This window comes from Lineus longissimus, chromosome 6, assembly GCF_910592395.1.
Source record: "Lineus longissimus chromosome 6, tnLinLong1.2, whole genome shotgun sequence".
NCBI lineage: Eukaryota > Metazoa > Nemertea > Pilidiophora > Heteronemertea > Lineidae > Lineus > Lineus longissimus.
In genome coordinates, this window is record NC_088313.1 from 2,283,583 (window position 1) to 2,301,229 (window position 17,647).

The window sequence follows — 17,647 nt, forward strand, 5'->3', positions numbered from 1 at the left end:
GGCGTTGTTGAGCAGGATGCTCGCGTGCCACTCCCCGTGATCAAAAACGTATTACTTCAAACATGTCAAAATGATAAGTTCCTGTGGTAAAGTAAGTCATATGACGTTTAGGCTCATCATTATAAACCCTTTGGCGGCTGATAACTTTCAACCCATTCCCTCCGTTGTTCTTCTTCTTCATTGGCTCTGCACTTGGAGGTGCTATTTTCAGGGAGCATTCCTCCATATCTCCTCCACTGCGGGATGAGAATGTTTAAATGCAACTATGGTTGGGCAATGACTGGGTTCTATCCTCGGTAAAAGGTACAGTCGATTGAAAGCTTCTCCTGATTCTTACTTGGTTGCATCTTTTGCTTGACCTGGAAAAGACACTATATACAAAAGCCTCAGATTTGAAGGACAAGGTTGAGTGCCTTGCTCAAGGACACAAAGACGAAATAGCAGTGATCCTTCGGAGAGATGAACCAAAGACCTCCATATTTTTGTTGTTCAGAAACCAAACAATCGCTCAGCATGAATAAACCTACAACCGCAGCAGAAAGATTTATTCAATCCTTAACACAAATGAACAAAACATATTCTCCGCAAAAAAAGCAGTCAGGAAATTTTAATTATAAATGTTCGCGATTGTTCTGAAGAACCAATTCAAACTTGTATTGCATTAAAACAGCTGGTATTTCGATTTATTTTCCTCGCGCACAATGGCGTTTTTGATCGAATTCAAGGACTTCATGGAATATTAATATATTGTAGCGTAATGGAACTATGGAGGGATTGAGATGAATTTCATGACACTCTTTTGATTCGGGTTCATCAGCTTTTTATTTATGCAAATTTATGATATGAAAATGCTGAATGGATATTCATCCGAAAACGCTTTCGATGTAATATCAGTGGGAGCATTACACTTTGCTGACATTTTTGATGACTACTTGAAGGAAAGCACCCTGGTGTTGGAATATGGAACTAAAACAGACAACTCTTCTGACATATTTGCATACCACACAGTACACCACCAAAACGTCGAAACTTTATGACAAAATACATCAACATGAAATCTTCTTGACACCAACCACACAAGAATCCCTCACCTCACACCCTAGTGGAGAAATGCAAAACCACCCCACTCATTGCATCAAAATTTTATTGGTCGATTTATATCAATGATGATAGATATGAAGATTATCGAATAGGTATTTTTCTCTCCGGTTCTCTGACAGATGTACCCCGATCCATAATATATCGTAATTTAAACAAGCGTTAGCGACTATAAGACGTCAAACCGTGCTTTTTTCCTATCAATACGATGCAGCGTTGCATCGTAAGAAATGGGGTGTACCGGAGAAAAGTAGACTTATGGGACGACTGAAAATACAGGATTAGCACTTTAATCACCTAAACTATTGATTATTTCAATAGCATGTCACATATTTTTCACAATGTCGATTCTTAATGATCATTTGGTTACTATGCTACTATTCCTCGTAATACAACGCGATTATTTTAACTCGACATGGTTGCTTAATGATCTCGTAGATCATAACCCGGGAATTAAACCGATAAAAAGATCTCAAGGGTGCACACGCCAATAGCTGTTTCTGCTTTTCGCTATCGAAACCTGATGATGCGTAAATGAGAAATACTTGTTCCATTTCAAAATCAACCAGCAGGAACACACGCCATAAACATGATGAACTGGGAGAAATTTATGCATGCCTTATATGCATCATTAATACTTGTAACAGAAAAAATTCAATTTTTACTGAAATGAACAAGGTTTTTTATACGTTCATAATTGCCAACCTGACAATTGTTGAATTCTGATATAAAGCCGCAATTTAAAATTCATGAAATTGTTTACGGGTGCAGCCGCCCTGCTAACGCTGCCGACTCCAAATCGAGCAATAGCGCCCATTTGCGATTTAATATTCCAGGTAATGACCTAATTGTGTATACCTCAAGTATTAAATTTCAGTAATGAACTTTCGTGCTGATTAAAAATGTATTAGAATGGGTAAATAGAAAATGTTCTCGAGTTGTAATTGCCAATTAGAACAAGAGCGATGATGTGAACCAAACAATTTGTTACAGACATCAGAAGTTGTGAAATATGTGATTTGGAACATTAACATGGCAACTTGATCATTAACAGTATTGTTTCTTTAGCAAGGCGATGCTACTACATGTCAATTTGTTATCATCTAAGTATAACAAATCTACAATGCAAAAATAAATAATTTAGCATTTTCTCGATTTATCTTTTTCAAGTGTAACAAATGTGAAATTTTATATTCGAGATGTTCGTCATGCTGAGGTGAGTCACTGTGACAATTTCTCTCAATTTTCGCAACTTTTCTTCCATTATTATAAATGAGGCAAGTCCAATTCCTACGCAACTTAATAAATAATGTAAACTGTTACAAATCAGCTAGACCCCTAAGCACCAGTGCATTATCGAGTACAATGTCCTAAGGTTTAAGCTCAAGTTAGGTGGGAACGGTCCGTGACCATCTGCTCCTAAGGCCGGTGATTGATTCCAATAAATTTGAAGACTTTTGAAGTTTCAAAGATGAGGCGACACGAGACTTTTCCATGAATAAGTTATGAGGTGTAAAAATGAGCTCAGTATGGGATCTTAACCCTTTGAGGTTATTGGAGTGTTTTGAGACATTGGGTGATATGAATAAAGGCTAGCAAATGCTTTTACTTCAATTTTGTACAGAAAGGCCAAGTGTAAATGTACATGGAGTTTTAGATAAAAGCATTTACTACTCTTTATTCATATCACCCATTGTCTGGATTACCCCAAGATGAAATCAATTGGGGCACAAAACAAGCTATACTTTTAGTGTCATGTATTACTTCATATTTCTACAAATCGATTAATGCTTTAAATCTTTGGGGTTAATTTGGACACAAATGGCAACATTGCAGATAAGGATCTCTCCAACGAACTTCATTTGGCTTAAAATATGGATCTTGACATTCAAGGTTGAAACATTGGTATTCTCATGCACTTTTGATGTTTAGTGGTCCAAATCACTTTAAAGAGAGTCAAGTGCCAGAGACAAATACCTGCACTTTTATGATTTCCATGATGGTAGCATAACTCCATAAGCAAATCAGCAAGGCAACCTTTTAAAGTTTAAATCAAGTTTCATTTGAAAACATCCAGTCCCAAATAAAAATGCTTTTACTTCAACCCTCCGAACCCCGCCATCGGCTGCCAATGTTTCCCATCGTGCCACACTTGGCAGGGTCTATCGAACACAATTCCATCCATCTTGAATGGCTATTCGCCATAATCAAGGAGAAGCGCTTTATTCATCCTGTCAAACATGGACGCAATAAAATGAAGTAGCGGCTAAGAGGATAGCCTAACGTGCTGGTAATGGCCTCGAGACAATGATCAAGCCTTGAACATGACATGTCTCGACTCGTTTATAAACAGAAACTGGAAAGTGCTTTTGCCGAGACAACTCAGGCTTGAATCTCTGCTTTGTCCAGCCTTGATTAGGACTTGATTAAAACTTCATATTGGACTGCCAGGAATTGAGAAAGTAGCCGTTTCTAGATTGATCGTAAAAGAACTTAAAAGTTCACTTCATCTTCAAAGCAGTCGCATATATGTACAGCTACACGTAAGAAAGGGAAGTACAGAACTAATAAGAAATTTTGTATCAAACTAACTTTTAGTGAATATAACTGAATTTAATTATTGGACATCCATTCAACCAATGAGTCTTGATTGGTTCTTCTAAATCACAGATTAAAGTTCTAATCTTTTTCAAATAATTCTAAAATCAAACCAAATAAGGTCAAAATGATGTCTCAGCGCTCGCAGATGTTTAAAATTGGCACTGTGCCCCTGTCCTCTACATTCCCAGGATACCACAGATTTCTTCACACTTACTGTGCTAATCAAGCCCAAAATTTCAACGTTTTGTTCAAATGTTCCCGATCGATGCTCGAAGAAAGGAAAGACACAATTAATTAATCATCAACACGACCGCACGTTGATTATTTCTCGGTCATTTTAACAATTTAGATTCCCGAGAGACGAGTAAACGATTGGCGCAGTTCCATCACTTGATTGTGGCCTTGAAGAATCAGACGTAAAGTCGGCCATTTTGGTGTCTGATGTCATCATGGTCTCTTTCTGATGTACGTACAAGAGGTTCTCGATCAGTCGTGAGGAAATAATCTACGTAGCTTTAACACAAATCATCCAAAAACATCTGTTTTATGAATATAATTTGACTTTTGTGATGCACTAAAATAGCTTGATTTTAAAGTATTGACACCGAACTGGAGGAATTGGTTGTCTCATGAAACATCGAGAGGGTGGTGCTAAAATGTAGGGCGACTCGGTTCAGGCCAAATATCAGCTCCACACGAGTGCAGTTTGGTGTGACAACCAATACCACCAGTTCAGGATCAATATCTTTTCTAAAACTCCCAAACTTAGCATCTGAATGTGATTTTGAACCAACCACAGCAAGCTGTAATGGTTACCTTAACATCCACAAGATGCAAATTCATCCAACATGCCCAAACGTCAGTGGTCAGAAGCCTAATCCAAGCCCTGGGGAATGAAGTTATATTGCAACAAAAATGACAAAATGGCTGAGACATCCATTGTTTTAGCAGTGTCCAGACAAGAATCATTCCTTGATGAAAATGTCATCCTGGTACATGATTTATCGACTGAGCGGCTAGGTCTTGGGAGTTTTTGGCCCAAGAAAAATCATCTTGGTTTATTTATGGTGGCAAAAAGTGATGCTGCTTTTGCTCAAGGCATAAGAAAACGCACTGCTGCAGTTTTTTAGTAGTATCTACTATTGCCAGTAGTTGCAACCGCAAAGAATGCAGGTTCTTTTGACTACAACACATGTGTCTAGAAAAAGATTACTGAACATCATCCCAAAGCTATCCAGTATTATGGCAAAGGGCTCGAAGTCTGTGGGAAACCAACGCACCTACCAGTCTTCACGTGCCTACCAATGCCAGATTTTCAAGACCATCAACTGAACCATGAGTACATACTTGCCACGTACTTAAGACCTGAATGACATACTGGTAAATACTTAAACCTAAACGACATACTGGCCACATACTTAAACCTCAACCATATGCTAGCCACTTACTTAAACCTAAACAACATACTGGCCAGAAACTTAAACGAAATACTGGCCTCATCCTTGAACCACACCACAAGAAACTCCAGCCACTACCAGTCCATTTCCCCCACCTCCCTGGGATCAACACAAAGGTTGATAGAACTGGTTACATTAGGACAATTACTGCTCTGCACTCCTCGCTAAATTTAATTGCACACAAAACACCGCCATCCGGCTTAAGGTGTCCGCCTGGGAGATCCACCACTCGCCATATCTGGTGACAGCCGGATACCTAATCGATGGCAAGGACTATAGCTTCGGCGGGAATATGCACTGTTCGTCAGATATATTACAAGTCCCAAGTGTAAACGGAACACGTCTTGAATGTGATAAGAATTTACTCGATACATGTCGATGGGCCGGCGGATGGATAAACTTGCCTCATTACATGGCCAGATCGGGGGATAACCTCTGGTCACAGGCGGCAGCCTTGTACGCATATCATTACTCTCTTTCTATAGATGGATTTCTTATCGAAGGCTGACAAGTTTTACGAGTAGGAGTGGAAGATGTTTGGGGAATTAAGAAAGCGTTGCAGGTTGAAAGAAGCAAAGTCTATCTACGTGGTTAGCACTGCAGAATAGAAGAAGTCTAATGTAATCAATGGACACATCTAGCCCCCCCCCCCTTCCACAGCCTTGGATTAGATTTCACTTTAGAAAATAGTTGACGAGCAGGTTTCCTCCAGGTTGTTCATGGCTGTCATAATGAACTTGAAGATGAGCATTCACTTAAATCTGTTTTCCTCTTTTTAATGCCAGATTATAAACATACTCTTTGTAGGCTAAAGAGTTGCAAAACATATTTTCCTTGCTTACTTTTTAGTCGCACACATCATCAGCTTCATCAGGTAAAGTGGATAAACATCCTAATATAAAAGTAATTTGCTGCTGTCTGGGTTCAAGTTTCTGTTAGATTAATTCAATATACATGGCTCCTGGCACTTAATATCATTAGTGGACCCTGAGTAAATACAATAAATACAAATGCAAAATTATCTGCATCATAATCAAGGATACAGACAACAAACATATTGTAATAACGAATGCAAGAAAATAAGTTAAAATATACCATTGTGTGCACAGCAAGTGTAACAGTGCTTGTCAGGGAGAAATAAAGACTAATAGCCCGAGGTTTCACATTCCGTGTGAACTGTAATTGTTTGAAGCGACAGAGGTGTACGCCCTTGATTGTAAACAAAGCTAGATCACTTGTTCAGCATCTCTGAGCCACTTATTTCATTCACTTTAAGATGCACCGCAACAATCAACCCACGGTGTGATGAAAGCAGATATCAACATTACAATATGTAGATCAAAGGAGCAGCAGCTCATCTGAGGTCCGTTGAAGGAAACATATTCGAAGCTGCGGGTGTCAGTACGTGATTATCCAAGGTAATACTTTTAAATGAACTGTATTTGGGGTCAGATTTTACCAATCAATGACCCAGAGATACACCCCACACCAGCTACGTTTAGAGGGAGTACAAGACCCTGAGGTTCAGGATTCACAGCAGCAGATCCAGGGCTTTTACCATTACTTTGTTACATGGGCAAATTTGTTATGGTGCTATCAGTTCCTTAACTAAAGATATAGTAGGCCCCAACCATATGTAATTCTATTCATGAACTGGTTGCCTTGATAACAATTTGAAGGACCACCTCCCCAATCGTGATACTGGTACACTACTTAAATCAATCCTTGAGCAGTTATTCCACACTCACTGCTACTCTTACTTTTTTCTGCAGGACCACATCAACGCCTTTAAAAATGGCTTCAATCCATCCATAAGCAGTTGTAACTTTTTTCTGCGGAAGAACATCAAACCCTCAAAAAACTTTCAATCCATCCATGGCCAGTTATTTCACACTCACTGCATTTGGTACTTTTTTCAGCAGGAGGACATAAACGCCTCAAAAGCAACCATCAAGGAGATGTTATTTCATATTTTTGAGATCCTGGCAGACATGACGGATATAAATAGTACCATCGGAGCCTTGGAAGGACAATATCTAAAGGTAGCAACCGAAGTGTGCAAACATGCTGCAAGCAAGTAACTGTAATACTCTCACCAGCTCAAATTGCTTCTGGCTCAATGACAGCAACATTGTGGCCAAGTGACTCACTAGGCAAGCCATTTATTTCCTACGAGAGATGCGACAGAGTCATAGCAGTGGTTTGGCAAAGACTCATAGACAGATGGAGAAAAACATTTTGACAAACACTCTACATCTTATAACCCGCGACTGGCACCTTTGGGTCTTTTGACAAAATTTTCTCCACACGAGCAGCCTGGATCAGATAACGAAGGACCGCAATCTAACTCATTAATTCCTTCAGTTGAGAACTGCCAAGGCCCAACTGAAATGATAACCCTTAACAGGAAGCTAGGCAGTATCCAATATCAGACGCAAACGATTCCAATGTACCACATTCAACATACAATCAACAACTTTAGTCGGGGTGATTAACACATCTATTTGTAAGTCTCGTCAGGCAACTCCCTGATCAACGCGGGATGAAATATGGACGTCGTTGCCATTCTTTCTTGGTTATCAGCGGGGCAATGGGGTCCTGTATTGTCCTTGGACATGAATATTCATATTGCTATCCTTCAAAGTAATCTGTTCATTTCATGTTAAGAAAGGATAAATTGACATGTGTATGTAGAGAAAGTACTATTTGATTCAGAAAGTGACTTAATATACATTTGTTGCATTTATCAGTAACTGTACTTGATTTGTTTTGGTTGATATATAGCGATGTGCCTCTCATCACTCTTTCAGTTTCTATCCAGCGAGTTACACATCGGAAATGAAGCACATCTTTAATGGAGATTTGCAGGATGGAAGAACAGTGAATAAGGCACAGTGAATGACTAGAGAACACACAAATTTGTAGCGAGTTATCTTCAGAGGGCAAAACTTTAAAAGGTACACCAACAGGGTGCTTATATGGAAGTGAGATCAGTATTTCAAAGTTCTAAAATATGACAATTATTACATAACAATGATATGAATGATAGACAGACGGACTGACGGAGTGTATTCTCATGTCCCCCTTTTGCTCCACGCAGAGCATCGGGGGGGGGGGGGGGGGGGGGACAATAAAGCGACAAAAAATGTCTTTGTAATTTACGCCTTTAGTCCTCTTGTGACTCAGAATTCGAAGTCAAACTGTGCTAAATTTTCAGTCAGGGGCACTTCCCTTGGTTGTTCTTTCTCAAGGCCAGATTTGAAGTGCCTAGGTCTTACAGTTACAAAACGTGCCCCATGTTGACGGATCGAGGGACAGACGCCATTCTGAATAGTTATTTAACCAGCTCTGCTGACTTTCGTCAGCTGAGCTAAAAACAAAACAAGTCTTCTGCCAAGAATAGAACAGACAGGTGTCAGTAAAGTTTGACAAGGTTGCTTCCCTACTGCCCTGCAGAGTTCATCTTCAGATTCCAAATGACTGAGCTCAAAGCATTCCTTGTCCCCCAGTTAGTATTCCACTCACTCGGTAATCCCAAGAGATATTAGTAACGGCCGGTACTCGTTGGGCTCATCCTTCTCGTCGCTATTTTGCGGTATATCGCCACAAAGCCACATGTCCACTTAAAAGAGGACTTTTTACTCATCGACACCCTTTGAAGATATGCTTTGAATCGAAATGCCCTTGTATGGATTTTGTAATGTACAGGGTAGTGATGCGATTGGTTTTGGTCAGGGCTGACCTCAGCTCGCTACTTCAATCGGCATCTTCATTCTGTGAAAACAACATTTTCTGCCAATAAGAATGAACTGAGATAACTACAGTTAAAAATCTGACGAAACAATGTTGTGATAAAAGTAATTATTTCGAGGCATTGATTATCAATGTAATAATGTCAACAGGTTATTGGAGGAAAACAAATCGATACCTACAAAGTAGGTGGCTCTTTGTTTCAAATGGTTCAGCTCTTTGTGTGATATTTTTGAGCGTATTCTTTATTTCCCAATGATGAAAGTATGTCAAGGCAATGTACACTGCCCTGCAGTGTAAACAAGGAGATGTTCCCATTACTTTTTTTCTTTTGGTAAATAGGCAAACTTGTGAACGATACTGAAAAAGAAAATATAATAAATACAACTATCACAAAGTTTTAAACTATGTAAAGTGCATGTCACAGAGATAGTTCGGCAGCAAATGGGTTTAATCTTATCATCATCATCATGACATAAGGCATCTTGGCCCATATTTAGGCCTTCGCCTTATCACCAAGAATTTGTCAGGTAACATGGGTAACAACTGCCATTCAACACAGCCTCTTGAAGCAGAACATCGCACAACCATTTAAGGACATCCCATTTCTTACACGCCAATACATAAGAGATCTCAATATGTTACAAACATCCATAGAAAAAATCCCAGCCACTTAACTGATTTGCCAAAAAAAATTCCATGTTCAATACATGATCAATACCATTAGGAAGGACACTGTAAAAATGCTGATAGGCGCAATAACCGCCATCTTTGGTTCTATACAACAACATCACTCACAAAGTTAAATATCAAAGGCTGCAGGTTTCGGCCACATTGACTCAAGTTGTTTTTCCCGCGGCCTGGCACCAGATATTTCGATACAGAAAACCGGGAGATAAGGGGCTGAGATTTGTCGAAGAGGTGGCATTCAGTAACAGCGCGAAATTGTTGTTCATTTGGTTGGATCTCATGACACTTTCAAATTAGGAATTTCGGTGTTTATTTTGTCCTATCGCTTGTTACATTGTCTAATAAGCCTCTGGTGTGTAGCAGATATTACTTTTTCAGCTGTCTTTCCGTGTTTCAAAATGTGGCATGTAGATTCATCTCAGGCCTAGCATTTCAATAGTTCCATTGTATTCTAACAGTCATGTTAAACAAAGGAATGCATCATTCTGTCCCCCATATTTCCACACAAACAATGGCAAAACTGAACCCAAAAATAACTCCTTAACAGTGAAGGAATTTAAATACACAAAGTCGTCTACTGTCAACAAAATTTCATTTCCCCGCATCATCTCTATTCCATTCACTGCTAGGAAAAGCCTCTTAGCTAGAATCCGCTTCCCTACAGAAGACAACAATACAATTTCGAAAATGCATAGAACAGAGACATGTAGTGCATCAGATGCAATGAATTTGACATAATAGGGCCATTCACCAGGAACTAAACGAAACTAAACGAGATTAGACTCATGACGTCATTAATGACGTAGTCAATAATATATGCCCTGTTATCACATTGCTAAAAGGCGGACCAAAAGAAGAGAGGGTTCACTTTTTAGACCACATCGAACCATACCAGACTAGATTCGATCACATTGGCGCGTGTTTAAACGCCAGACCTAGACCGAGCCAGATCGGTTTGGTTCTGTGTAAATGTTTCGATTGTATCTTATGTATGTAGAACTGCAACAGGATTTGCTAAGGCTAATGAGGGGGAGGCACGAATGGTCATTTTTGGGATGCTGGGATAGGCTGAAAATCACTATTGGCATTTTGGACAGACACGCTTATTCAAGTGAGTTTCAGGACTAGCAGTATATTACTTTAAGACATGACTGAAATTTGTTATCGAGATCAGGATAGTGGTAACAGTGGACAGTGGACCGGGGCATCTAGGACACTACTTAAAAGTACTCCCCCATCCCACCTCTCGAATTCAAGGCAATTCACTTATAATTTGTGAACATCAAACTGCAGCCTACCCAGCGTAACTCGTAACTCACCCAGCGCATGGATATGATGAAACCTCGCTTTTGAAGTGTCCCTTTAGTAAGCTTTAGAAACATCAGAGTGCATCTGAAGTTTACACTGAATGATGACAATAGTCAAGTCATTAGCTTTTTGTTCAAAAACCTTGTTCTGAGAAATATGCTGCGGGCAATAGCTATGTTCATTTACCTTTACACAATAAATTCATCATCAAACCTAGCTGCAGGGTAGATCAAACCCACGTGAATGACTGAATTGCTCTTGAAATTTTAAAATGAAATATAAAAGACTACATAACATATGAAATACCGATAGAATTTCCATTGGATGGAGAGGAAGTTAAGTTTGACTACTACCATATTAACTTTTCAGCAGGAAGTTTTTGATGCATGCCGCCAAGGAATGAGCTGCCCTCTGCTGGTAAAAAGTGAAACAACAGAACAAGGTAACAGAACACCCCAGCCAAGTTACTATTCAAGACAGAATTTCTCCATGAGGCATATATTAACAGGAATCATCAGGAACATGAAAAAATATGTAACAGGTAGAACCTTGCAGAAAAAAACTCCAACCAAAATCTGTCCAATATACCAAAAAGATAGCACCTCACAGTCCATTGACCAAACAACGTCCGATCCCCTGGACATGACTCATTCCTCCCAAACATGTTTTTTTGCTTGGTATAATCTCGCCATGATCTAGAAACAATTCCGCGCACCTGGCGCAGGCAGTATACCAAGACAAGTCCATGCAAGAACTGCAAATCGTCAGGACTTTTCAATATGCTACTGTTTTTTCGCATTTCTTATATTCTTTCCTCTTAGATCAACAGCGATCAAAGCTGCGGTTATTAACATTGACTAATGGCGGTTTTCCGCTCAGAAAGGTCTAATGGTCCATGTTCTGTTATTGTTGAAGAAAATAATCATCTGCAAAAGGTCAGCAACTGATGATGACTTCTGGGCGCGATTCCTGCGACTCTTCTGCTGGAGAAAAAACCTTGATGACAAAGATGCACAAGACCGTATAATGACATGACATGATGAAGATATACAGTTGAACCTCTCTTTTAAGGACACCCTGGAGACTGACTTATTCAAATCTTAAGGATGCACGTTTGCTAAATTTTGCCTCAGTCAAAAAATGAAATTTATAGCATGCTCAGGACTATGGAAATCTTTACATGTAGGTGAACCACACAGCAACAGAAATGAATAAATAAACAAAAATGATTTTTTCTCCCAACATTTATTTCAGATTATCGTGATACACGTCAGGTAATTTTTCATTCAACACTATCACATTTTGTTCTTTTCAGTCCAGAAACTACTAGAGCTCACCAGTAAAAAAGTTACAAGAACTAAAGTGTTCACAACATCAAAATATATGATGAGTATTGAACTTACCACTCCTGCTGGTGGCGGTACGCACTGCACAACACCTGGCCCTTGAAAGAGCAAAAAGGGACTTACCTACAAGAAGAAAGAACAGAAATTGATTAGTATTTCAGTAAAAGATTCAAGGAGATGGATGAAAAAGAACAATGGAACAAATTTCTCGTTTTCTTCAAAGGGATAACCTGGCTTATGCAACAACTTGACAAGAAAATGAAAACTTTCTTGTTTTTACTTTGTTTGGGTGGATACCACAGTAGAAGAATCTGTAAAGTGGGGATGCTTGAATCTGCAGCAATCACTCCGAGGATCTCCCACCTCTCCGAGTCAAGGCCAACCACCTCTGCGAAGGAAAAAGCAGCTGGAGACTCTGGCCAAAACAAAAGAGTTAATGTCGTTCATAAAACTGATGAGATTTTAACACATTTTGGCTCTTCACAGAACAAAACATAACACACCTAACCCTAACTCACTGAATACTCCGAAGACCATTCGGACAGATTCTTAGATTGATACTTATAACATGCTTAAAAGCTAAATGTACAAAATCGAAATTGCGCTATTTCGGACACATCAAGTATTTCTTCAGAGTGTAATAGCGTGCAGACCCAAATACAAGTAAAAATACACTCATCCCTAAACAACACAATTAGCACTTTATTCTTGAAATCTCCGCCAATTATTATCTATTGGCCAACTGAGCAGCCGATCATATGACATCTGGGACCAAAATTAAGCGATATGTTCTCAACACTCCCCATCCTTTCACAGTTTTTTCCCCACATAAGAACTATTATTGTTCATGCAAATTTTTCTCTTGTAGGACATTGAGAGGAATATTGCCAAGATCACACCAAATTCTCTTCAAGTCATAGACTGATTTGTGAGTTGCTCAATGGGTTAGTGGGGACCAGTCAACGATTAACCCCACAAAGTTTGAAACCAATTAAATGAAAACTCAGTATATATATCAAAATGTGAACTTTAACAAAGTGCAGCTTGTCTTTGACTCCTATAAACTAATAAATATTAACTAATACCTTGCCATTAATTGACGGGGTCAGTTATCTTTGATCAACACAGGTATTGGTCTGTAACGTTACGCACCCCAACGTCAGAAAGGACGTGCTATCACCAAAAATATCACACACACAGTTGGGTGAACTCTTAACATAGCGTGAACTGACTGGACAGATATTCTGCCCAACAATATGAGATCTGATCAACTGGACATTCCAAGAATGCAACCCAATATGACGGCAATATATGTCAAGCTCTATCCATATTAATACTTGTATATCATGCTCTACATGGCCAAGAGGAGCTAAAGTGTATGACAAGCTATTTGGACTTGTCATAGATCTTTCTAACGAATTCGAAGCACTCTGGCTCCCTGTACCAACCATAGATTGGACTTAACTAACTCTGGCACTGACATTGCGCATTGATGGATCGACCAATTATAGACAATGTGTCCAGACCCCATACCAGTCGCAAGGATATCGTTGCAAGTCAGACTGGAATACAAGAATATCTCGGACATCATATCTGTCAAAATAGCAGTAAAGATGCTCTCCATGTTGGTTGTGTAAATTCAATTTCGTCAATGATGCATTTTCAGAGTCGAGACTGGCCGATAGACAATGATTTGATATGTTGCATTCTTGATCAAACTGAACATCGGGATAGAAACAGCTCCATGTACTCTAATACTTCGTTTTGTTTATTTATTTTTTTTGACTTTTGCAGTTGTAAATCACCGACATGATTATTCTAGAGTACAAGAAAACTTTTATCTGCTTTAATCTTCTTCTTTCTTCATTTTGTCCACTGGTACACTGGATAACACAAAGACAGACCATGGTTAATTTTGTCACCAGGTACATGCAGAGTACAGACTTCAATGTCCATCTTTAAACGGAAACATCACCAATCTGAAGGGCTAGCGCCGAGCATGTCCAGGCAATTGCATCAAATCTCAATTGATCAGATCAAGACCAAGTCAATCCCTCTATCAAACCGGCCAACACGATTTCTGCCATCGAAACACCAAACAGAGATCAACCCCAATCAAACACATTAATTTTTTCTATTCGCGCCAATGTTCCGCCGAGACTGACACATCAATCGGTTTCACTTTTTTCACATCTGACCGGATTCGATAATTGAATATACTTGTAGGGGGATTATTGTGATGAAAAAATTGGTAAGAAATACATGCGGGAGTTGAGGCCGATATTTTCATTCATTGGTTTCTGAGATGGGCAGATCTGATTTGTATCAAGTCGAGGCAAGATATCATGAACGTGATGATTTCTCGAGAGGGAAGGAAATGGATACTGTTCCTACTTTTTTGCACTTGAACAAATATTTTTTAGTGAGATGGTTTCTAAGACCAAAAAAGTTAACACCTTATACACATCTTCCCCGACTTAGAAGTGTCTTCAAAATATCAAATGAAATTTCATTGCTAGCAGGTTGAATAAATAGATTGTGTCCAAATGTCACCGTTTAAAGACAAAATGTCATACAGAAGAACCACTGTTACCAAGATATTTGTGATTAAATGGCGTAAATGGTAGACACCTTCTACAGTATCAATTCAGCCTGTGTGTGTAAATTTTGATCGCCCCATACCGAAGCAAGCTCTAGAATAACCATAGCAGAACAGAACCTTCGCCTCATGACAAAAAACCCATGAACTCATAATACACCGGGGAGGCCAAGTCTGCGGTAATGTCAGTATTCAGTTACCTGAAACTGCACTGGAGAAACATTGTCACGATAATTTCAAACTTATCTAATAAAGGAGCGGAGTATAATGGATTTTTAGTGTCAGAGGACTCGGCAGAGTCGGTCGATTTCAAAGGGCGTTGGATAGAATGGCAAGAACTGTAAGCTAATGGAATCATGATGTGTGCAGCAGTTCATGACCATGGCCTGGCCTATAATGGTAAAAGGTACAAGGTAACAAAGAAGTAAGACAAAAACACGACATTGCAGATCTTTTTGACAATCCAAAAGAATTTCTTGAGAATACTGTGTGATGGTGTCACCTTAACTGAGCGGTAACCATAATGAAATGTTAGATTCTATACGACGCTCTATACTGTACAAGTGTTCTGTCTCACGGTGCATTACATTCATTGCCCAGCCTAATCTCAAACTTGAAACCAAGGAGCACACAAACAGCACTTTACTGCTGACTGATTCAGGCCAGTTGAAAGTACCAAGAGCCATGGACGAGCTTCGAACCCACAGCCTTCCGATCACAAGTCGTAAGCCCCACAACTGTGCCTCGGCAATTTCACTGTGCCACCACCATTAAGTTTGGTGTAACGTTCTCAAGATATAAACATGGCTGAACATAATATCCATCACTGATCCATGATGCTAAAAATAGAAATTCATTTCTTTATGGGAGAGACAGAGTTGGTCCACCAAGTCAGATATGTTACCAATATGTCCAGCGAGGGGAACATCTCATATCTTTCTCAGTGGTCAGCAATCCATCTTCCTTCTGAGACAACATCAAATCCCCAAGGGAAAGCCCACGGACCGACTAACAAAGCCAGATGGGGGATTTCTACAAGTTAGTATGAGTGACGTCACTTTGTGGTATAATCTGTGTTCATGTTTGCCTGCCTGGCACTCCTTTTAAAAAGTTTACCCTGAAGACCATGCACAGACCCAATATTGGTGGTGGAAACTACACCAACTAAAAGAGCCAACATCACAGATTCTCACACGCTCAGCCTAAAGCTCATTTTGTAGCTCACAATGCTGTCAATATATCATATTGCCTCATCTGACGTGAAAAATGATCGCGGAGGCTATGAACTAGATTGGATACACTGGATCAGTTTGTTCCCTAATGACGGATATCCAAGTTCAGACGGCCAATCTGACACTGGGTGCTTGCTCAAAGGATGATGTGTCCTTAAGATAGACATTGCCACAGGGTGATGAAGGAGGTTGACTTTTCAAAATGCCTCCTCCTGACATCTAGAGGACACCAAAGGATGTCACCAATGATCAGTTAGGACATCATGTGGTACCAACAGACATCAGAGACAGGCAACAGGGGGATCAATTCAAGGACCAGGAAGAAGTGAGTGCACTGCATTCCTCATCGGAATTCGTTGTTTTTGTCAAAAATTCCATGGTCAATTTCAAAGATTTTCATGAAATTTGGGCGGGGGGGGGTTGCATCTGGTGCTCTTGCCCAAAGCCTGGGCCAGCAATAGGCCAACACTTCTTGCAGGGAAAGATCAATAAGGCTCTTGGCCAAACTGACCCTCTACCTCATCCAGCGTCTTGATGCGTTAAAATTCAGTCTCAGTGCCATGTGCTCCTGCCATGTGACAGTACTAATCATGTAAGCCATGACCCTCTACACAACTCCATTATGATCCATCGCCCACCGCTCCCAATTATTCCTTCTGTGGATGAACAGGATAGTGGATGATGAAAAATTAATGAAGGTCACTAAAGGATGTGCTGACCTTCAGCATGTGTACGATCCTTCTCAATTCAGGGAACATCACTTGGCACTTATTGTGTTTTGCTGAATGGGGTGCATGGCCAGAAGTACGATGAATACCTGGCCATAGTTTGGGCCAAAGGAAGTAAAATGGACAGATGGAACTCTCAGGCACCAAGACAAAGATGATCAAGTTGGTTGTCAACTTCATCAATGAGATGTCTACTTGCTATAATGTTCAACTCAAAGAGAAAGGGTGGGGATACACCAATCATATAGTTTTCGTATCATCTATACATCTGTGAATGCCTATGTCTCCAGTAGAAAGAGTTAAAATCCACCAGGAAAGAAATTCTGCATGTAAAAACGTACAGAGGACTTTTGCACCATGTCGGAGTCCAGTGACATCAAAAACTGAAGTGACTTAGCAGACGGTCACCACAAGGTCACCCTCTGTTGGTTGTCTTCTTATTCCCAGATGTCTCGACATCACGATGCGATGCCGATACCTTGATTAATGATCATTCAATACCACCTGCTCATCGGGCGGGCGGGGATTCAACAATATGCAGGGAGGGACAGTGCAGGTGATCGGAGGAAGCCAGGGGGAGGATGTCATCACTGTTTGTCATTTTTCATTTCTTGTTGACGGTCGTTTGTTTTTTATGGCCTCACGGGCTTGACTTATGCCACTGGCAGAGTCTGATAACCGCGCTGTATTGTTTTCGGGGAAACCATGTTTGTATAACTTCATGTAAGCAACATTTTTGTAGCATCATGAATTTGACAGTCCTACACTGCCCAAGGGAACTCTACTTGGTCAACGAATGTTGCAGGTGTTTGGAGCTAACAAGGGGACCGCCAAGTTG

The 17,647-nt window shown here is 40.0% G+C and overlaps 1 protein-coding gene across 22 annotated transcripts in view; it reads right to left on the reverse strand.

Moving 5' to 3' along the window:
• LOC135489758 (nucleolysin TIAR-like) overlaps positions 1-17,647 on the reverse strand; it is a 278,040-nt gene that overhangs the window by 105,205 nt on the left and 155,188 nt on the right. For 10 of the 22 annotated variants that reach the window (XM_064775270.1, XM_064775268.1, XM_064775266.1 and 7 more), the window contains one exon: positions 12,308-12,373. The exons of the other annotated variants lie outside the window; for them this stretch is intronic. In XM_064775270.1, the coding sequence (XP_064631340.1) occupies positions 12,308-12,373 (66 nt within the window). The remainder of the gene's footprint in view (positions 1-12,307; positions 12,374-17,647) is intronic. 22 annotated transcript variants of the gene reach the window in all.